The sequence below is a fragment of the Notolepis coatsorum genome, assembly GCF_963971535.1.
Source record: "Notolepis coatsorum genome assembly, chromosome: 3".
NCBI lineage: Eukaryota > Metazoa > Chordata > Actinopteri > Aulopiformes > Paralepididae > Notolepis > Notolepis coatsorum.
In genome coordinates, this window is record NC_140167.1 from 181,945,871 (window position 1) to 181,968,973 (window position 23,103).

General features: G+C 44.3%; 1 protein-coding gene across 3 annotated transcripts in view; it reads left to right on the top strand.

The window, feature by feature from the left end:
* The first annotated feature begins 3,888 nt into the window (after nucleotides 1-3,888).
* Nucleotides 3,889-23,103, top strand: part of ddx3xa (DEAD-box helicase 3 X-linked a) — a 40,297-nt gene continuing 21,082 nt past the window's right edge. For 2 of the 3 annotated variants that reach the window (XM_084310763.1, XM_084310764.1), the window contains exons 1-8: nucleotides 3,889-4,196; nucleotides 5,286-5,331; nucleotides 7,820-7,867; nucleotides 17,369-17,504; nucleotides 19,992-20,102; nucleotides 20,196-20,295; nucleotides 20,401-20,536; nucleotides 21,002-21,099. In XM_084310763.1, the coding sequence (XP_084166889.1) occupies nucleotides 4,152-4,196; nucleotides 5,286-5,331; nucleotides 7,820-7,867; nucleotides 17,369-17,504; nucleotides 19,992-20,102; nucleotides 20,196-20,295; nucleotides 20,401-20,536; nucleotides 21,002-21,099 (720 nt within the window). In that variant the 5' untranslated portion in view covers nucleotides 3,889-4,151. Of the gene's footprint in view, nucleotides 4,197-5,285; nucleotides 5,332-7,819; nucleotides 7,868-14,133; nucleotides 14,191-16,885; nucleotides 17,063-17,368; nucleotides 17,505-19,991; nucleotides 20,103-20,195; nucleotides 20,296-20,400; nucleotides 20,537-21,001; nucleotides 21,100-23,103 lie in introns of all 3 variants that reach the window. The other variant, XM_084310765.1, reaches the window with a different exon arrangement.

Here is a 23,103-nt window from a genome sequence, read left to right on the forward strand (position 1 = left end):
CACAGTGAGCTGTGGTGTTCCACAAGGAAGCATACTAGGACCGCTACTGTTCCTAATTTATGCAAATGACATGTCGTCAGCTTGTGACTGCAACTTGTTCCTGTTTGCGGACGACTCAGCCCTGCTGGTCTCTGACAAGAACAAGTTACAGGTTGAAAAAACCCTCAGCTCGGAACTAGGCAGAATCTGCATATGGCTCGCTGATAACAAACTATCATTACACATGGGCAAAACAGAGTCCATTCTCTTCGGTTCAAATAACAAACTCAGCAAGACCGACGGCTTCTCAGTTACAGTGGGTGACAATATTGTCACAAGGAAAGATGAAATTACCTACCTGGGTTCCATCCTAGAGGCTAATCTCTCCTGTGACAAAATGGCATCCAATGTAATAAAAAAAGTCAACCAACGAACTCGATTCTTGTACCGGATCTCCTCTCTGGTAAACAAGAACACCCTGAAGACTCTGGCAGGAGCACTCATTCAGGGGTACTACGACTATGCTTGCACCTCATGGTACCAAAGCACCTCAAAGGCGCTAAAAACAAAATTACAAACATCTCAAAACAAACTGGTCAGACTACTGCTTGACCTTACTCCTAGAACCCACCTCACCCCTGCCCACTTTGACAACCTAGGATGGCTTAGAGTAGACGACAGAGTACAACAACTTGCAATGGGCCTGGTCTACAAGATACACTACACGACCAAGGTACCCATGTACATGTCAAAATACTTCCCAAAGGTCAGTGAATACCACGATCACAACACCAGAGGGAGCTCCACAAATCATGTTAAACCCAGATTCGGCTCAAATAAGGGACTAAACACGTTTCGCAATTATGCCACATCAATGTGGAACGCCCTACCCAAAGCTGTAAAGGAATGTGGATCACTACCCACTTTCAAAACCTCTCTCAAGGGACACCTACGGGAGACTGCAATTCAACACTGGCCCCTGTAAATATCCTAACCCAACCCCCTCCAATGTACAGTCATTTACCTAGTATGGTTTTGTCAATAGTTCAATGTACAATTGTGTTTGTTTGTACAGTGTCTCCTCCCCCCCCCCCTCAATGTACAGTGTTACTTGTTTATACAGTGTGCCCCCCGCCCCCCCCCCCCCCCCCCCCAACCACCTCCAATGTAAATTACCCAGTATGGTTGTCAATATCCCAATGTACCCAACCCCCCCCACCCAACCTCCTCCAATGTACAGTTTCTACGTCAAATGTATATACTCCCTTTTCTTGACTCCTTCTGTACCACAAACAGTACTGTATTTGCAAATCTGGTATGTCATAAATGTATAGATGTAGCAGTACTGACTATCTGTATGTCATGTATGTCATATATGTCTATATGAATTGAAAATGGGGGACCCTGATGGAAACAAGACAAACGTCTTTCTCAGGTCTGCATCCCCTTAACAATTGTATGTATTGAGCCGTACTGTATTGTACCCATTCTGCAATCTGTTAAATAAAGTTTTCATTCATTCATTCATTCATTCACTCCAGTTGACTATCCAGGCTGGAGCTCAGAGATCATTTTCCGCGCATAAGCCTCACTGGCTGTCATTTCTGAAATCTCTCCCAACTCCAAGTAGACCTCCTGCCCCATCCATATAGCCGATTACCTTGGATGCACCTGATCCCCACGACATATGGTCTCCTTAGCCCGCCCCCTGAAGGCTCACTGGACTAGTTTCATATGCGTGGCCTACAGAACAAGAAATAATAAACATAGGGGGTTGTAGCCCAGAGGGTAGGTAGGCACAGCCAGGGAGGATGGGGGGAGAGAGAACGAGAGTGTGTGGGGGGATGAGAGAGGGAGGGAAGGGGGTGGGAACGGGGGGTTGACGGATGGGCAGTAACCTTGTCCTGGACAGAGAAAAGCATTGTGTATAGGCTAGCTTGGCTTTACAAGGGGCATTAGGAACCATATAATTAAGCTATCAGCCACCCAGATGTCCTGTCCAGTTTTGAACAACCTTGAGTATGTATACACTTAGGGGAAATAGGAATAATAACAATGGTGTGTGTGTGTGTGTGTGTACACACACATAAATGGCAGTATATCAAATACATATATATATTTTTTGATCCACTTTTTCTATTTTTTCTCCCATCCCAATTTCGCTGTGCCAATTCTCCCCTCCCCTGTCTTGAACGTTGCTCGCATATGCCCCCCACTGGCCGGTTGTAGGGAGGATTGAAGCCTTGCATCACGTGTCCCCTCCGATACACGAGGAGGCAGCCTGTCACATCTTTTCACCTGCCAGCGCGGACTCTCATTGGCGAGGTGTAACGTGTGGGAGGCTCACACTACCCCTGCCATTTCCTGTCTCTGCTGTGCAGGCGTCCCCAACCGACCTGTAGGAGTCGCTGTCCACAACGTCCAGATTACCACCCATCGACTTCCCACCCGCTAACTCTGCCAATTGAGTTAGTATGACGGCCGGCCCAAGCCGGAGGCAACGCCGACAGCCGGATTCGAACCCGGTGTCCGCTGCGCCACCCAGCCGCCCTGAAATACATATTTATGTATTTTTTCATTTTTATTTTGCAGCCATCAAAAGTGTAATTTCTTCTGAGGACAGTATTTTTATATTCATAAAATACAAAAATATGTCCTCAAAATAGGGGGGGGGGCACTGGGACACTTAGGATGCTGTCATATTATACTAATGACAATAAATACTGGTATTCAGTTAGAAAATAAGAAACTGATCACATTGTTAGTAGCCTATATCATAAGCTTTCAGACCAGCAGAATATATAGTTATTCACAGGTCAGACTGTTCTCAGACCAGTGGAATATGTAGCCTTATTCACTATAGTCAGACTGTTCTCAGACCAATGGAATATAGTTAATTAGACTTTTCTCAAACAGTGGAATATGAGTTATTCAACAGTCCCACTGTTCTCAGACCAGTGGAATATGTAGAGTTATTCACCAGTCAGATTGTTCTCAGACTAGTGGAATATGTAGTTATTCACCGGTCAGACTGAAAGGGAAGATCGTACAGGATGTTCTGTTGAAGTAATATCATCTACTCAGCCATGTTGGAAGGAAGAAGAAAAGTACACAAAAATGTATATAGTAATTTACTAGTTTACACACAACTTTATGGTCTCATACCTGACCCTTGTTTTTTATTCCCTCCTGATGTATTTTATACCCGTAACAAATAAATATTATATTGACATCACACAACAGATTGCAGGGAAGTAGAGATATGCTCTCCCTCTCTAGGGGAATGTGGAAAACGGTGCTTTGCACAAAAACAATCTATATAGTTAATGTCATGCCTCTAAAAGGAGTTAAACATTTAAAAAAATTTCTTCAATTGTGTTCATGGATGTTCAAAAATCTCTGTTTCAAAATACATTATTTTGATATATTTGTTCAAGGAGTATTTATAATTTGTAACAAGATACGTTTTGATGTTTTTTTTTATGTGCGTGTGTCTGTGTGTGTCTCTCTCTCTCTGTGTGTGTGTGTCCTATTTTCAATTAAATTCAGTGTGTGTGTGTGTATACATATGTATAGTATATACTCTGTCAACATGTAACAAAATCTTCCTACCCTGGGTATTAGCATTTTGAACGAATTCAGAGTTGGGGATTCTGTTCTGCATCCTAATCTCCTTTTAAAAATGAGACATGCTTTTAGTGGAAAATTACCACTATCAGTCGTCATGTACAGAGGATTACCCAAAACACAATGATTAATTTCATATGCATAATAACTACAAAGGCCCTGCGTTTTTTTCTCTCGCTTCTGAGCCCAGCAGCAAATCCGAGAGGGAGGGAGCAGAACCTCGCGAGGTCTGGTGTTTAGTGTGGTGATATCTCGCGGTACCCGAGCGTTCCGTCTCCCATTCCACCTCGGTCAAGCCTGCCAGAGGGGGGTTTCTGTATCGGCTCAAGAGAAAATCCTTCATTTGAGAAACCCTAAAGGAACATTTATTTGTAGTAACAACTATATTTGTTTAATTTATTTATTAATAAGTACATATTAATAATTAACTTTGACCAGATAATCGTTGACTGGAAGTCGTGTTTCGTGGGGAAAAAGCTCCGGCTAGTGCTAACAAAAGAAAATCCTTTCTCTTCAGAAATAATCCCCCACTCTTCTCTTTAGTTATGAGTCATGTGGTCGTCGATAATCCACACGGTCTAGATCAGCAGGTAAGAGTTTAACCTTACGTTATTTTACCATTTGCTTTATTGTGATTTGAAGTAGTGTCATCAACGTATAATAATTCGGCGAACGGTCGACATGCTAGCTAGCTCGGCTAACTTCGTGTCGTCGGGCTAAGCTAAGCTAGCGTCGTTAGCTAACGTTAGCTCCGGGCCGCGGCTGCTAAAATGGTGGAGAGGAGACCGTGATGGCGGAGCGCCTGGCGTCGTTACCAAGGAATTTGACCGTCAAACTCTACCGTATCTAATAAAAACGACAAGTTCGTGTAACGTTTACAACGTATGTGTTTTTTTTTATTATCTGGTATTATAATAGCATTAGGCAGAGAATAGAGCAGCTGCCGTGTTAACGGAACACCGGCCGGTATGTTGGAGGCCTTTCCGACGTGAAACGTGGCGCAGGAAGAAAAAAAACGTCGACCGAGCTTTTTTTTAGCTCAACGGTAGTCGTCTCAAATCTGTTTGGTTATTATTCATGTTCGTTTTTATTTGCAAGATGAACGTGCCTTGTGTGTTTATATTTTTGTCGGTTATTATCTGATCTGGTGTTTTAGCTTGATGATGGTCTTTGTACCAAGTGTCGATAACGTTAGGTAGGTTAACGTTCTAGTCCCGGTACTTAACTACAGTATAGAGTCTCTGCCTTGTCGGATTTAGTAGCTACGGTAAAAATAATGTAGGTGCCATGTAGTATAATTAAACATGTCACAATCATAGACGTGCTTGTGGTATTTATTGTCAAGACTATATTGTCAATGATATTGCCACTTTCAGGTTTAGGCCTAGCTAAAAAAATAAACAAGGCCTTCAATTCTTTCTGAGAATTCTTCAATTCTACCACCCTATTGCTGTCACAATGGTACAGTACATACGACCATGATTATAATGTTACGTTCTCAAACGTCTAATCTCACATCTGACAGGGTTAACCCATCCGTCCAACCCAACCATTAACAAATTAGGTTTTCCACAAGAGCCCGTTTCCCGTCACATACTTCCACATGTGTTTTAAAGCGTTTTTATGTGAAGCGTTCTTGAGCAGTTTTAAAATTATATATTTTTTTACATACGTTCTAGCTTGCTGGCCTGGACTTGAATGACGGACAAGGCGGAGGCACTGGCAGTAAGTATTTATTGGACATACAGTACTTTTGCTGATATATGATGTAGTACAAATGCCCTTGACTAAATTCCACAACTTTTTTTACCCATAAGGAAAATTCACTACAAAGTAGAAGTCACATCAGTTATTTCTATATCACACAGCTCAGTTTCAATTTGTGAATTTGAATAGGTGTCTCCTTAAGCCGAGCACAAGAGAAACAAAACTAGTGATGTCACCAAGAGACACATCCTGGAGCTGCTCCATAGACTGTGAATGAATGGGACTACTCCTAGGACATGACAGTGCTATGGTGATTTTACTGTCATGTATATTTCTGATTTAGAGCTGCAAGCCCTACATATAAATACATTTATTTATACAAATAAAAAAATTCTGAGCCAACAAACTTCGGTCACTACTTCATGGATCTATTCCAAAAAAGTGTCTTCTGATGACGTGATGCTTTCCTGCTTATGGAGACCATTGTCCATCGCTGCTGTCTGATTACCTTGTCAGTAAATTGTGACCCCAAGAATCACGAAACCTATTAAACCTAACAAAATGACATAACTACATGTTAGATATTTTTTTCTTACTTCCTGAAATGTTTACCCATTTGGAGATGCAAGGTTTTTGCCCGGACACGGGAGCACAAGAGCATTGGAATAGTACAATCTAAATTCTGTTCTGTGATTACTGCTTCTTTGTTTCAATAAAAATAAGGGATGTATCGAACCCACTACTGGTGGTGAAGCTAGCTTAGGCACATGGGAGCATGGTAAATCTTAGCTCTATTGATGAGCTTTGTGTGCATTACATGTATACAGAGCTCTATAACAAACTGTCGCAGATTCTGGGGGTTAAGTCGGGACTCATCCTAACTAATAATCGCAACTTCGCAAGGGATCAATATAAAGCTCAGTCTACAAAGACCAGTGGGGTGAAGACACAAGCTGCTGCTGAAATACAGTAGAAAATTACCCCTTTCTCTCCTAAGGCTCCTTTCAAATCCTCCAGTTGACTAATGTTCTGTGCTGCCACCACTGGTTGCCAATAAGATCAGCACCTTTACACGACAGGTTAACAGCAATGGTAATGTGTTTTATTGGCGACCAGTGGTGGCAGCACAGAGCGCTCTCTGAGCCATCCCAGAAAATGACCATAAGTAGGCGCCATTACCAATTTGAAAGGAGACTTTGCAGAGAATTGAGTACTTTTATACTGTATTTCAGCAGAAGCTTGTGTTTTCACCACACCAGCCTTTATAGAGACTCTTTGAGCTTTCTGTTGATCCCTTTGAAAACACAATGCAACTTGCAATAATTAGTTAGGACGAGTTTTGACTTGACCCTCAATCTGCTGCAATTTGTTATATAGCTTTGTATATATGTAATGCATACAAAGCTCTGTGCAGCCCTGGTCATAGTCATATTTGTTCAATGACCCTAAACTGATCTGCTCAGTGAGGTAATGGATCGGTACTCTATAGCGGCTGATACTTGCGTTTATTATTGGCAGTGAAAAAAATTTGGGGATGCTTAACACTTTGAACGCCACGCCGGGTTTTCCTTTTTACCGGCTGAATGCCACCATCGGCGCCAATGTTAACGTTAATATCGCCTAATCTATGTTTTAAATTATGGCTATGTGTCTAATCTGCCCATCGCATTATCAAAGACTATTTTCCAGTCAGTGCTGTCAAGGCAGATTGTTTTTTTATCGCGGCATTTCCGTTTCAGAGCATTTAGAAAAGCACCCGTTTTCAGATAAAAAACAGCCCATTCTGGAGCATTCTATGAAAATCGCCTTTTACTGGAATATTCCACGACGTTGATATTCGTCTGCCTTTTTATGAATCGTTTTCAAATAAACGCTAGATGATCAATATTATACGTGCACGCAAGCACATTTGAGCCGCGCACGGATAATCGTCCCGTTGATTTCCTCATGGACTTTTACAGTGAAACCGAAAGAAGACATTTCACAAAACAGCTTATAACTTCATCAAACTTACTCTGATTATCCTAACATAGAGTCCTTACCTGACATCAATCAGATGGTATCCAACTGGTATATTCCAATTCCTGATCACCATTCGAAAAAATCGATACGTGTATGGATCCAACGCGATACAGTAGAACTCCATGATCAGCGGGGATCTGAGGTTCCAGAATGAACTGTGGTAACCCCGGCTGGATCAGTGGACTGGAAAATGTGGAGTACCGGATTTTTTTCCCCTTCATTTTCATTGAGTCCATTCCAAAATCACTTATGTCATCTGGGAGACGACAGGGGGCGCTTTTTTCCACAATGATCGCCGGCGCCGCTCGGCTATACTCGGGTAGGCTCGGGTGATGCAATATGATTTCAGATCGCTAAAAAAAAAATCCGAGAAATCTCGTGAGTGGCTTTCAACCACCTATAAAAAACACGAGATATCTCGTGAGTGGCACGGAAAGTGTTAATGTGATCCCCTGTGACATTGTTTTTTTTCTCTTTTTTTCAGGACGTTACATTCCACCTCACTTGAGGAACAAAGAGGTTTCCAAAAATGGTGAGCATCATCTCACACACTGCTTCATCTCTCACCCAGAGAGCATCATCTCTCTCTCCCACAGAGCGTCATCTCTCTCTCCCAGAGAGCGTCATCTCTCTCTCCCAGAGAGCGTCATCTCTCTCCCAGAGAGCGCCATCTCTCTCTCCCAGAGAGCGCCATCTCTCTCCCAGAGAGCGTCATCTCTCTCCCAGAGAGCGTCATCTCTCTCACCCAGAGAGCGTCATCTCTCTCACCCAGAGAGCGTCATCTCTCTCACCCACAGAGCGTCATCTCTCTCACCCACAGAGCTTCATCTCTCACCCACAGAGCGTCATCTCTCACCCACAGAGCGTCATCTCTCTCACCCACAGAGCGTCATCTCTCTCACCCACAGAGCGTCATCTCTCTCACCCACAGAGCGTCATCTCTCTCACCCACAGAGCGTCATCTCTCACCCACAGAGCGTCATCTCTCTCACCCACAGAGCGTCATCGCTCTCACCCACAGAGCGTCATCTCTTACCCAGAGATGAAGCTGCATCTCGCACCCAGAGATGAAGCTGCATCTCGCACCCAGAGATGAAGCTGCATCTCGCACCCAGATATGAAGCTGCATCTCGCACCCAGAGATGAAGCTGCATCTCGCACCCAGAGAGCAAGCTGCATCTCTCACACCCAGAGAGCTTAATTTCTCTCACCCGGAGAGCTTAATTTCTCTCACCCGGAGAGCTTCATCTCTCACCCGGAGAGCTTCAGCTTCATCTCTCACCCGGAGAGCTTCATCTCTCTCACCCGGAGAGCTTCATCTCTCTCACCCGGAGAGCTTCATCTCTCTCACCCGGAGAGCTTCATCTCTCTCACCCGGAGAGCTTCATCTCTCACCCAGAGATGAAGCTTCATCTCTCACACCCAGAGCTTCATCGCACACCCAGAGCCTCATCTCTCACACCCGGAGAGCTTAATTTCTCTCACCCGGAGAGCTTCATCTCTCACCCGGAGAGCTTCAGCTTCATCTCTCACCCGGAGAGCTTCATCTCTCTCACCCGGAGAGCTTCATCTCTCTCACCCGGAGAGCTTCATCTCTCTCACCCAGAGATGAAGCTTCATCTCTCACACCCAGAGCTTCATCGCACACCCAGAGCGTCATCTCTCACACCCAGAGAGCTTCATCCTTCATCTCTCACACCCGTAGAGCTTCATCTCTCTCACCCGTAGAGCTTCATCTCTCTCACCCGTAGAGCTTCATCTCTCTCACCCGTAGAGCGTCATCTCTCTCACCCGTAGAGCGTCATCTCTCTCACCCGTAGAGCGTCATCTCTCTCACCCAGAGAGCGTCATCTCTCTCACCCAGAGCGTCATCTCTCACCCAGAGAGCCACAATCAGATTGTCACCACATCATGGGCTCTCTTCTGTCTTTCTGTTCTATTTTCTTAATAGCACTAGATTGTTCTTAGATCAAATATAGGGCATATATTTCTGACGAACCAGTTCCCAGACAGTACTTGATATTCTTTATTCAGTGTTTGACACCTTGACCTCTACCGTCTGTTACAACAACGTAACGGTAACTTAACTCCGCACATCGTTTGAGCTTTCTTTCCCATACCCTTAGATTCTGTTACATTTCAACTCCTCGGGGTGCCAAAGTCAACTGAAGGGGGAGAACGTACATTTTCTTGGTAACGCGAAAAGTAAAGTCCCTGAAATGGATTTTAGCACAGTTAAACGAGGACAGCTGCTGCTTACAGTAAAACCAGCCACAGCCTTGTACCCCGTCTGATCACAATTAAAGGCCGGAAAATGGGGCATATTTATTTCAAAATTCGTTTTGGATTTGATTTCCTTGCCTTTTTAAGTCATCAGGAGATCCTGTTCTTCTGTTTGCCACTCCTCTCCCCCCTCTCTTTCTGGGAAATGGTTATTGCAGGTTAAGACATATGACGGGTGACCAAATAGCGTGGCCCAGCTGCAGAATGGATTCCAGAATAGCAAGTGACGTTGGCTAGAAGAGACACGCTAGGTGGCTGTACTGACTAAGGGGATTTTCTAAAGCAGGGGTCCGCTACCTTTTTGATTCAAAGTGCCATTTTAAAATGTAAATCTCCAAGGGATCTGTAATTATATTCCATCCATATAGACAACGTGCACATAGCAATAGTTTTAATAACATTTTCTCATAATTATATAAGAGCGCTATACAAGAATGCCGTCACCTTTTATGAGATGCTTGCCATACCTCGACACATTCAGCCTTGTCTGCATCAACTTTAAAGGATTTCTCATGTTTGGTCACAAAATGGCGTTTAACCTCTTAAGCCCGGGGGCCCTATTTTCTGAATCTGCCTAAAATACATAAGTAAATGGAATATTGCTCCACTTCTACAAGGTCCATTTGCATGTTCTTGGTATCTAGGGACATCTATGGACCGCAGTGAATGTACCGTAATTCCTCTAATAGTAACCGGTATTCAATTAAAAACGGGACTCTATTAATGACCGGGTGCGCTGTTGAGTTAAGCAATTATAAGCCGGCCTCCTAATACAAGCCGGCTTTCATGTATATTAGAGGAATTACGGTATTTCCCTCAACGGATTTACCATAGGCAATATATTTTGTTATTGTTGTTATATGCTGGCCTGGCTGTGCAGTAAATACCATATAATGGTATGGTGTTAATGTTTACCAAGAGAGTAAGCCTACCTCAGAATTGTATAAAACGAAGTTATTATTATTATACCAGTATTGTGATTGCACTATTTTACTTTATTTAACTTTTTTTTACCACCTGTAATTGCACTGTTTACTACCGTATTTCATACAGTACTTGGTTTCAATAAATGAACCCAGTACATTTTACTGGGTTCAAACTGACACAAAATGTTGATTTATTCATTATGATCTGTTTGAAAATTAGAAATATAGGCCTCTCTCTTATACATGCCTCCTCCTAATACAAGCCTGGTATCCGCTACAGTTGAAACAAATACAAGCCGGGGTTACTATTAGAGGAATTACGGTATGTCAGAAATATTGTCTATTACTAGGCTTGCTTAAATTGTGATGAAACAAAGGAGTATGAATTATGATTTTTCTTTGACAGTGAATAACACCATGCTAAAAATGACCAGAAAAACTGCCACTGAGCTCGTTCAGTACCTTCTTGAGATCACGTGTACAACAAATCTAAGGAAATTAATAAAGGGAAGATGATTAAACGGAAGGTTTTGTAGATGCAGTACTGAATTCTGCCATCGGGACCCATGCAATTTGAAATATTATTACAGAATATGAGGCCTATAAATGAGGCCTGTAAATTACCTTATTATAGCCAACTCGCACATCTATGGATATCTATTGGGTCTTCTCTTTCAAATGGCCGAGTTCAATATCACCAGGCGTGCATGAAGAACGGCTTCGCCATTTTGAAACTGATTTCAACACGGATGGTTGCTAAATGTTCACAATAGGGGAGACAAACTAACTGCGCTCCAATATATGCCAATAACGTTCAGTTTTGTGGTATATAATCCAGAGAAATAAGAGAAATTAAGAAAATTCATACACGTAATTTGCTTGCAGGAAGCTAGAATCCGTTGAGCAGTATAGTTTTTCGAAATTCCAACGCTCATTGAGAGCTCTGGATGTCCTCTTCTCATAATGACTACAATCATCATTCAGCGACGGCCACTAATTCAAAATGGCCGATCTCTGTGAAAAATACAACACATTTCTAAAACTAAAATCTCACTAATAATACTTTAACCTATTGGTAAACAAATGTATTGCTGAAAATATACACTGACTGCTGTTGTGACATGGTTAGGATGTTTACTCTTGAATACATTTGAAAAAAAAAAGATAATTATGTCAGACAGTAGAGAGAATGATTTATGACGTGATGTCATTTGCGGTCCGGTACCGCACGGGTGGAAGAGGTTAACACTCAATGTCCGGCAAACAGACTGACCCTTCTGATTGGCTCTGACCCTGAACTATCCCTGATATATCAGTCAACCTACCATAAATAACAGGCTGTGAAAGAGGTAACTCGGCATGGGGATGACAGGACACTTCAACATTTTCTAAAAAGGTTCCTCTCTTACACACTTGCTAGTGTGCCATTGGTTAAGATACTGCGTGCCAATGGTTGCCGACCCCTGATCTAAAGGAAATGTTAGATCCTGATCAAACTGGCCAGTATCACGTCTTCATCTGTTTTGGCTCTCCATCCAATTCCTCTGCGTTGTGTCATTTTAATGGTTCTGACGTCTCCGATACTGGCAGATAAGATCCTTATCTCCCCCGTTAGTGCAATCCATAAACCATACTAATTCTCCACCTCCGTAAGAATTCGACACTTCGACACCGTGAAATACCTTATGAGGAAAAGCGTTGTTTTATTGCTATAAACAGAACCTCATAATCAGATGTTATCAGATGTTATCAAATTGTATCGTCCTTGAAGAGTATTCTAATGATCTTTCGGTGTGTTCGTCTATCGTCCTTTTGTTATTCAGTCCAATAGTGTTCAGGCCTGGTCTTTAGCCTAACCCTCCTCGCGTTAGCCGAAGCTAAAGATGATGTGGCATTCTTCTCCCCCCCCCCCCCCCCCCTCCGTGACAAGAGGAGAGAGAGTCTCTTCTGGTTTCTTCCCTCTTAGTCTCAGTCAGATTTTAGTCTGCCCTACACACGGAAACACCGTTCGACTTATTGATGTTCGTCGTCGCAACGACGGCCCCGCCTTCTGGTTGTCATGCGACGTGTTGTCATGACAACTGCGTTAATAACCTTTACACACATTTCACGTTTCATTAAGATGAACCTCTCTCCCTCCTGCTCTGGGAGACACTCGCTCTTATCTCAGATGTCCCTACATGGAATGTCAACAAACATTCTCTCGCTGGCAGTGTGGTGCTCACTCGCTCTGAACCAACCTCTGCTAAGCCAAACACATTTCTGCCCTCTCTGACCTGGCACCGTTAGATGCTACCATCTTCCCCCAATCTATCCATCACATACATTGAAAAAGCACCCCAAATCCCTCAGAAAGAACCCCACAAATTGACTTGAACACCAGCAACCGATTTGGACTTCCGATTTTTCCAGCATGTGGTCGCCGTGTGTCGCAATTACAGCCCCAGTAGCGGGGAGTCCATGAAACAAGAGCCTCTTAACACTGACGACCGGCGCGGCCTATGGATTTAGGCCTCAGAGGACAGCGGATTGTAAACAAACCAATGTACTTTCCAAGAGCTTTATATATCATTTATGGTATTGCTATCTGTCCATTCTCATTGTCACTTGAGTGCATAAATCGTGCCTTCATAATGGCTTAAAGAAAATAAAATAAAAATCTCATCGGTTGGTTGTCATTTTATAGCGTCGTGAATATAAGGTTTATCCCACTTTTCGTCTCGTCTTTTTTCCCGGGAGCTAGATAATAGGCTAAACGTTGGCGCAGTTATATCGAACGCCATTTCTGCTGTGTATATACGAATGAAATAAAACAAACTGCGTAGCATCCGGACTATTACAGAGCATCTATGGATGAAATGGGGGCGGCGGGGAACGCCGATTACTATTATTGATTACCAATACAGTGTGCGTTCAATATAGCATTTTCATTGACCGATCACGTTACGTTATAAAACAATGTCCAATCCAGCTGTAATTTGGGGTAATATTATCCTACCGTCAGGCCATGTGATCGCCGGCAGCATTTCCTCACCAGTCATCTGATTCTGGTAGATCGATATGCACATTGGCTAATCATAAATCCCATTATTCCACGTTGAAAAAACCGCTCGCCAAACTGATCCAAGATGGAGGATGTTCGGCTGGGATCAAGGAACTATGATCCGCCCACAGAATTGTACCTTTTTATTTAAAAAAAATGCACATTGATACTGCAGTGGACCGATGGCGCCCCTAAGCGGGGAATGGCCGGTACTGCATGTTTCGAAAATCAAATATGTGAAAAGATGCTGGTAGTGGATCGGGTACCTAAGATCCGTTATAAATATGGAATAAAACAATAACTCGTCACGTATATACTCGTGGCTCTGGTCCACATCGCGCTTTTTCAAAACACGTATAATACGTGGACGGACGGCATAGTGTTAAAGGCCTCAAATCTAGATAAGCTGAATAATTCACAGATCACGGATCAGTCTCACGTTGTTAAATTAATCTCAGGAGTCATGGTACTGCTTGCCTTTTTGTGTTTTTCTTTTACACACTTGACGTTTTCCCCCGTCTTGTTGTTCTTCTTATTCCACAGCAGGAAATGGTTATTCCGCTGGTAGACAGTATGGTTATTCAGTGGCACCAGTAAACCTCTGTAAGTCCCCTCTGTCTGTTGAGGGCAACCTGCATTCCCAGATGCATGAACTAGCCATTTACACACCAGCAAAGCCATTGTGACGGGGGGAGGGCCAGTTTACATCCACACACATCATTCTAATGATTAGCCATGGGTTCATGATTAATTGATGTGCTCTTCTCTGCCGGGATGCTTCTAGTCACTTTAGACGGTTAAAGGTAATGGGCGATGTAAGCATCCGCCCATTAAGCTTATGTTTTTTTAATATTTATTTGTGCTGACTTTTAATTAAGGCTGCTTTCAATAAGCAGCTAGGCGCTAGACGTTTGATATAATTTGCAGTGTGTGCTGGGAGAATCATAAAATCATTTTACATTTGGTAACAGGACTGCATTTTTCATTGTATGTGTTTAACTAATATCCTAGTTCTGTCGAAGCAGTACCCACATCCATGGCAGGCAGAGCACCAGCAAAAACAACTATTAGTGTCAACCTCAACACTCTTTACTTCAGCTTCCAGTAATCCTGGTGAGAGTCTTTGGGGGTTTTTATAGCCTCCTTCCCTACCTTTGCTTAGGTTACCCAAGACTGGCCCCTCAGGAGCTTGCCTTTTACCACGCCTACAGTGGGGGCTGGCCAATCAGATGTGGTATATACCTGGATCTACATGCATGCCATGATTTCACCTTCATATATTACGGAACTATCCAGCACAAACTGCCAGGCCTAAATCACTGCATTTAGCATATGCTTTGTGATGGTCACTTGTAGACAGCAGTGTGAATTGTGGCCTAATGCAATGATTGTCAAAGCTTGCATTGTAGTTGCTTGTGATGCATGGTAGTGGTGCTTTGAAGGTTCTGCACTGCATCACTAGTATGGCTGTCTTACTAATGACAGTGAGGCAGTGTCTCCAGCCTACCACTTGTGTCCCGTGTTTATCCACTACTGCTCTTTATCCTCTGGACAGTTCCTCGTAACAGTTGGGAAATCAAAGCTGACTGCACTGCATTCCACTTTTTCTCCCTGGGTTTCTCAAGTATCTAAATGGCGCATTAAAAGGATTTCCTTTTTTTGGAGGACGTTGTCAGGACTGGCCGGCTTTTGGATACTTCTGAATAAGGCAAAGTTAGCTTTATCCTTTTGCATAGTGGTTGTTTTTATGCATCCATTAGATCATTTAAAAGTTGAGGCATGGCTGGATCTGGCCAAGAAGGTGGCCATTGTCGAGACAAACTTTTCTGTGATTATAATGTCAGAAATAGTTGATCTATTGTTATGGATTGCTCCTGGCGATTTCATACACAAACTTTCTCAGTGGCCCATAATAGTGGTGTGATTTCTGGTTTATGTTAATGTCTTTGCAAGTGATTGCCTGGTCAATTCTCCACACATTTCTATGTTGGGAGGTGGGGGGTGTTAGCATAGTGTGCATTAATAGATTCTGAATTGTACCAGATAGGCTGGAGTTGCTGCCTCTTGTCATTGTATCTTGATGTTGTTTGGAATGAAGTCCCCTGCGGGCCCTGCTGCATGCCGTGGCTAACCATGTTTGCACAGGGCAGCGAGTGGGTCTGTTTGAGCACATCACCAACCAATGCCTGGTCCAAAGCATCTGAGCTGGTGTCATTACAAACCAACATTACTAGTTTTGCCCCTTGTGTGTGTGTGTGTGCGCGGGAGTGGGCACTGCACTGAAAGCACTTACCTGTTGGCCCACAGGTTTAAGTATAATACCCTACTTAACAGATCTGAGGTCAGCCTTGTGTCCTCCATATCCAGTCCACTCCTCTTAACATCAGCGTTCAGAGCCAATCTAAGCCTAGATCTGTGCTACCTAGCAAGCTTCACCACGTGATGCGAACTGTCCCTTGTTGCCCCCAGCCTCTTCCCCCAGCCGGCACTGAAAAGTGTGTCCATCGCTGGGAAGGACGACACAGCCAGTAAACCCCCCCCCCCCCCCAGATAGAGGCGTGGCTCCATTAGGTCTTCTGGGAAAAGATGTGTTTTGCCTTACCCATGTTCAAAAGTCTGGGAAGATCAGGATTTATTGTGATTTGTAAGCTTGCCCTCCTCTCATTCTACCCATCCTCGTATGAGAATTTTATTTTCATTTTCATTTGTTCTGTTGGATTGAACATGCCCATTTATAGTATGGAAATGTTTTTTAAGACCCCTTTGACCAGTGTTGAAGGACATAAAATGCTTTTTGTCAATTAATGAAGACTCCTCCCCCATCCCTCCCATTTTATGTGTAATAAGCATTGTTTTTAGTATTTGTAGACCAGCTCCATTATAACTAGCTGAGCTAACAGGAGTGACCTGGGGCTGTGAAGGAATCGGTGTCTTTACCCCCTTCACTTAGCTACTCCCCTATCTTTACCCCTTCACTTAGGGTAGCTATCTTTACACCCTTAACTTAGCTACACTACCCTATCTTTACACCCTTCACTTACCTACTCTACCCTATCTTTACACCCTTCACATAGCTATCTTTACACCCTTCACTTAGCTACTCTACCTTTACCCCTTCACTTAGCTACTCTACCCTACCTTTACACCCTTCACTTAGCTACTCTGTCCCCTACCTTTACCCCTTCACTTAGTTACTCTGTCCCCTACCTTTACCTCCTTCACTTAGCTTACTCTGCACCCTACCTCTCACACACACCCCTCTCCCATTCATCCTCTCTTCTTTCCACCCCCCCTATAGATCCACCCGGATGGGACGGTGGATGCAGCAATGGATTTGTGAATGGTTACCATGACAACCACGTGAATGGGGGCTTTGGCGGTCGCGGAGCCCCCCCTCGCAATGATAGAGGTGGGCCTGGCGGCTACCGTGGTAACAGGGGCGGAGGCACGTTTAATCAGCCAATGCAAAATGCAGGTGGGGACAACCTATTGTTCCTTAGATTAAAGAGAAAAGTAGCGACTCAACATAGTTTTAGACGCACAGTGTAGTTTAGTCCCAGTGATCCTCCCTCCCTTCAGCAGCTCTAGCCATCATTCTTCATAACTCTAGGACTTTTCACTTAGGTGATACGTTTTAGACCAAAGGCAAACCCGGCTGAGGTAATCCTTGGAGAAAGGGAAAGCCGAAGCTACGCTATCGGTAAGGAAATGTTGCCTGCCAGCGTGTGAAACTGTGGACGGGGCTCTTGCTAACCCATCTTGCCGTGTGCTCCGGCTCTAGGTTTTGGCGGCGGTTTCGAAAACAAAGAGGCTGGCTGGGGAGGTCAACCCCGGGACGCAGCGTACAACAGCTTCGGACGCGCCGACAGGGGCAAGTCCGCCTTCTTCAATGACCGCGGGACAGGCTCCAGGGGCAGGTGAGAGTGCGCTCTTGAGTAGCATATTTTGAAGACTTCAACTATTGATCTCCTGTATGCAGGGTATCTGCGGGGGTATTAAAGTATTCATTCTCAATTTAAGGCCTTAAAAGTAGGGATGTCCGATATTATCGGCCTACCGATATTGGCATTAAAATGTGATATCGGAAAGTATCTGTTTAAAAAAAAAAAAAAAAAACTTTTAACCTTTATTTACACAGGCAAGTAAGAACAAATTCTGATTTTATTTATTGTCAAAAGTATGCATAATGTTGTGTTAATTCCACGACAAGAGATATGTAATGTTAATTACCTGAAAATATTCCGTTAACCCTTACCATATGTAAGGGTTCGTGCACAGAGGGGATTGTCGGGAAAGATATGGCTGTTTGAGGAAGCTCCCATTTATTAACATTTTTGTTTAAACAGTAACTGTAGCTAGGTACCAACGCTAGCTCACAGAACGACAGCTAGTTAGTTAGCCAGCGCCAGCCAGGTACTAACGCCAGCTCACAGAACGATAGCTAGTTAGTTAGCGCCAGCCAGGTACCAACGCCAGCTCACAGAACGATGGCTAGCTAGTTAGTTAGCCAGCGCCAGCCATGTACCAACGCCAGCTCATAGAACGATAGCCACGTTAGTTAGCCAGCGCCAGCCAGGTACCAACGCTATCTCACAGAACGATGGCAAGTTAGCCAGCACCAGCCAGGTACCAACGCTAGCTCACAGAACGATAGCCAGTTAGCCAGCGGCAGCTAGGTACCAACGCTAGCTCACAGAACGATAGCCACGTTAGTTAGCCAGCGCCAGCCAGGTACCAACGCTAGCTCACAGAACGATAGCCAGTTAGCCAGCACCAGCTAGGTACCAACGCTAGCTCACAGAACGATAGCCAGTTAGCCAGCGCCAGCCAGGTACTAGGCTTGGGCGGTATTACGGTATACCAGGGTATTTAGAAATCCCGACTGTATTGAAAATCAATACCGTCCGTCACCGTCAAAATCACAGATGCGCTTCAGCTTCTATTACATTGAAACGGAGTTTTGAGTGTAGTGCACACACGCGGCAGCAGAGGGCGAGACCAGGCGTCCTCACTAGTGGAGCGAGTGGGTCACAACGGTGTTCACGTTTTACGGTAATGTTGCGACAGTGCTGTGAAAATACCGTAAAGCGTTGTGACGAGAGTTGATGCGTGTTGTGGAGCAAGCAAATAATCCGTCTCTTATTATGTGAACTAAAGAGTACAAGGTTTACACAACAGCCCCCACCCGCCTTTTTATTGTATTTGTACCGTCCTGTACTGTCGGCTGTTTATCTCTCTCTGTGAGCTACTGAGCTTGATTAACTAGCGTTAGCTCACGTTAACTGGCGTTAGCTCTGCGGCTAATCTTGGATTACCCTGAACTAAATCAATGACTGGGTTATAAAGCATTCGAGTAGTTTTCACTGCACATAGAAGTAGCCAAACAACGGGAGCATTTCGGGAGCATATGACCAAAACCCAGGCAATTTCTAGCCCTTAACGAATCAAATAGTCTGCCATGGCTAGGCTAGATGCTAACGCAGTAACGCTAACGCTGCAGGCTTCTGGCTACCATTCTGAGAGCTGACGATGATTTGTTTACTTGGTAACACGGGTTGCCTGCCCCCCCCCCCCCCGCTGATAAATGAAAGTCATACCGTACACCGGGGTATTATGTCATAAAGGTATAACTGTGTGAAAAAAAGGATACCGCCCAAGCCTACCAGGTACCAATGCTAGCTCACGGAACGATAGCCACGTTAGTTAGCCAGCGCCAGCCAGGTACCAACGCTAGCTCACAGAACGATAGCCACGTTAGTTAGCCAGCGCCAGCCAGGTACCAACGCTAGCTCACAGAACGATAGCCACGTTAGTTAGCCAGCGCCAGCCAGGTACCAACGCTAGCTCACAGAACGATAGCCACGTTAGTTAGCCAGCGCCAGCCAGGTACCAACGCTAGCTCACAGAACGATAGCCACGTTAGTTAGCCAGCGCCAGCCAGGTACCAACGCCAGCTCACAGAACGATAGCCACGTTAGTTAGCCAGCGCCAGCCAGGTACCAACGCCAGCTCACAGAACGATAGCCACGTTAGTTAGCCAGCGCCAGCCAGGTACCAACGCTAGCTCACAGAACGATAGCCACGTTAGTTAGCCAGCGCCAGCTGGTCGAAAAATGGGGGGGGAAGCAGCGGCTTATAGTCCGAAAATTATGGTAGTTGTTTTTTTTGCGTGGCTACCGGGAGATTGGTGTGTTTGGCGAGAGCTTGTATCAAACTCATGATAATTTTTTATTGGCGCACAACCGCCACCAGTTCAGTGTCCCTTTGTTTTATATTTTGCTGTCTGGTTGTGAAATTGGTATTAAAAAGGTCTTGAATGTAACGTGTTGAAACCGGCAGATACCCTGGTCTCCTGTGTGGTTTGTGTAGCGACACCTGTGTAACACCACCTACCTGTGTTGTAGGTATGAGCGCGGAGGTTTCGGCGGAGGCGGAGGCAACAGCCGCTGGCTGGAGGACGCCAGAGATGACGAGGATTGGTCCAAGCCCACCCCACCCAACGAGCGCCTGGAAAAGTAAGATAAAACCATAACCACCAGTCTTGCCTCCATGTTGGAAGCCCTTTTCAAGTCACTCTAAACCCTAAACCCCTCCCTTGTCTCCTCCAGCGAGCTGTTCGCTGGCAGCAACACTGGGATTAACTTTGAGAAATATGACGACATTCCTGTGGAGGCGACTGGAGCCAACTCTCCGCCTCACATAGATAGTGTAAGTCTTACCTTCCACACGTCCTATTCCAGACGTCATGGTCTGTGATCGAAGTTAATGACTCATTGGAATCGTGGTATTGACGATGTGTCTCTTGTGACATAGTTCCATGATGTTGACATGGGGGAGATCATCATGGCCAACATTAACCTGAGCCGCTACACTCGGCCCACCCCGGTCCAGAAGTACGCCATCCCCATCATCAAGTCCAAGAGAGACCTGATGGCTTGCGCCCAGACTGGTGAGGACCTCTCCTGACTGTTCACGCTTGCTTGCACCCACCGCTACTGGTCATTTGCAGTCGGTAGTAGTGAAAAAAAAAAAAAAATCTAACCCTAACTAACCGTACTGTCATGCACTTGTCCTAATAAACTAACCTACACTGTAGCACTCAACACTTTGATGAACATTGTTGCTCAGCTGATAGAGTTGTGCCCTTCCTGATGGCTTGTCGTACAGAACTTGTAAGTCGCTTTGGATAAAAGCGTCAGCTAAATGACTAAATGTAAATGTACTAAATGTAGATCCTTACTGGCCCCATGGCATTGATGGACCGTACTATAAGGCTCTTGAGTTTGTCTGTTTAGTATCGGCGGACGCCATGGGGACGGTAAGCAGGGTTGTTGTTTGGACATGTTTTATATTTGCAACCTGGTCTTCATATTTTAGTAGATGTCAATAATGAAGTGTCCCCATTGCGTTTCAGGCTCTGGAAAGACCGCTGCCTTCCTGCTACCAGTGCTGAGTCAGATCTTCATGGAGGGGCCTGGAGACGCACTGCAGGCTGCCAAGAGCAGCGGACATGTAAGGAGAACAGGAGCGTGCCTATGTTCCCACAGCCCTATGCAGGGCTCTACAGTGCGACCATATTGCTTGCATATGCCCCTAGAAATATGTGTGTGCGAACCGGAAAAATCCCACATTGCACTCAAGCCAACGGTCCAATCACAGTAGAGTGACGTGACTGGTTTCATGGGAAAGAAAGCAAATGACCAATCGGAAGCTCTCATTTTGCTTGTTTACTTCCTGAAAGTCCGCCATTGCGATATGCGAGAGTTTCCAGAGACATGTAACTTATTCTAGTATTACCAATAGCAATAGATTTTAGAACACCTAGATTTAGCGATAGCAATAGTAATATAACGTTAATGCAACAAAACGAATGCCTTGCTTTGTTAATCATAACGTTGATGCAGTGTGTCGTTGTGCCGCACACAACAGCAGAGGTGGGCAATAGGGTCCAGCTGCAGCGCCGGACGGCTGAAGTGCAAGCGGTGTGACGTAATTGGCAGAATCGACTGTCAATCAATGGTCTACCTGACACGCAAACTCTGTACTGGAGGTGTACAGTATTTCAATAAGCAACCCTGAAAGGATTATTTTTCTAGAAGAGCAACACTAGCCAAAACATAGGCATTGTATGCATAAAAGGGGCTAAAGTTAAGTGACTGTTACTTTTGTAGCAGTAGTTTGATTTGATAGTTTATTTGATAGGGACAGCACATGTTAATGAACATAAAGTACAAAATACAAAATGTAAACATGCAGGGTTGTAGCAAGAGCTAATTTACACCAGGAGACAGAAAACCTCTTTCAATAAATAAATAGCCTGCTTAGGGTAAAGCGTTGTGACAATCGATGATAAAAACAACAATAAAAACAAGAAACAAGTTACATAAACTAAATCGGATAAAAAATTATCACAGTTCTGGTTTGCCTTAACACTTTGGCGACCACAGTCTTGCGGCGATTTATGCCTCAGAGGACAGGTTTGTTTACAAACCGATGTACTTTCTAAGAGCTATATATATCATTTATAGTATTGCTATCTGTCCATTCTCATTGTCACTTGAGTGCATAAACCGTGCCTTCATAATGGCTTAAAGAAAATAAAAATCCATCGGTTGGTTGTCATTTTATAGCGTCGTGAATATAAGGTTTATCGCGCTTTTCGTCTCGTCTTTTTTCCAGGAAGCTAGATAATAGGCTAAACGTTGGCGCCGTTATATCAAACGCCATTTCTGCTGAATATATACCAATGAAATAAAACAAACTGCGTAGCATCCGGACTATTGCAGAGCATCTATGGATGAAATGGGGGCGGCGGGGAACGCCGATTAGTATTATTGATTAGCAATATAGTGTGCGTTCAGGTAGCCAATGTCAGTGATCGATCACGTTAGGTTTTAAAACAATGTCCAATCCAGCTGTAATAGTATCCTACAGTCAGGCCATGTGATCGCCGGCAGCATTTCTTCATTAGTCATCGGATTCTGGTAGATCGATATGTCCATTGGCTAATCATAAATCCCATTATTCCAGGCTGAAATATGCGTTCGGTAACGGGATCAAAGATGGAGGGTCTTCGTTTGGAATCGAGGCTCATATGATCCGCCCACAGACTGTAAAAGATTTTTTTTTTACAATCACCCTCAATGATACTGCAGTGGAGCGATGGCGCCCCTAAGCGGATCTGGCCGGTATTGCATTTTGAAAATCAAATATGTGGGTAGGTCATGCATCTCGATCGCGGATGTTAATAGTTATAAATATGGAATAAAACAATAACAACTTGCCACGGCTATATACAGGGCTCTGGTCCACAACGCATGGCACCGAAACACGTATATATACGTGGGCGGTCCTTAAAGTGTTAAGATGCAGTTTAAGATGGGTCTTGAACATGGAGTATGTGGGGCACTCTAATCACAACTGGTAGGCTATTCCAGTAGTTACCACCCAGAGAACACAGTTTTAGCAAAGGTAGTATACCGAAAAGGCAGTCCTCTCTACTGATGGCCCTGGTGG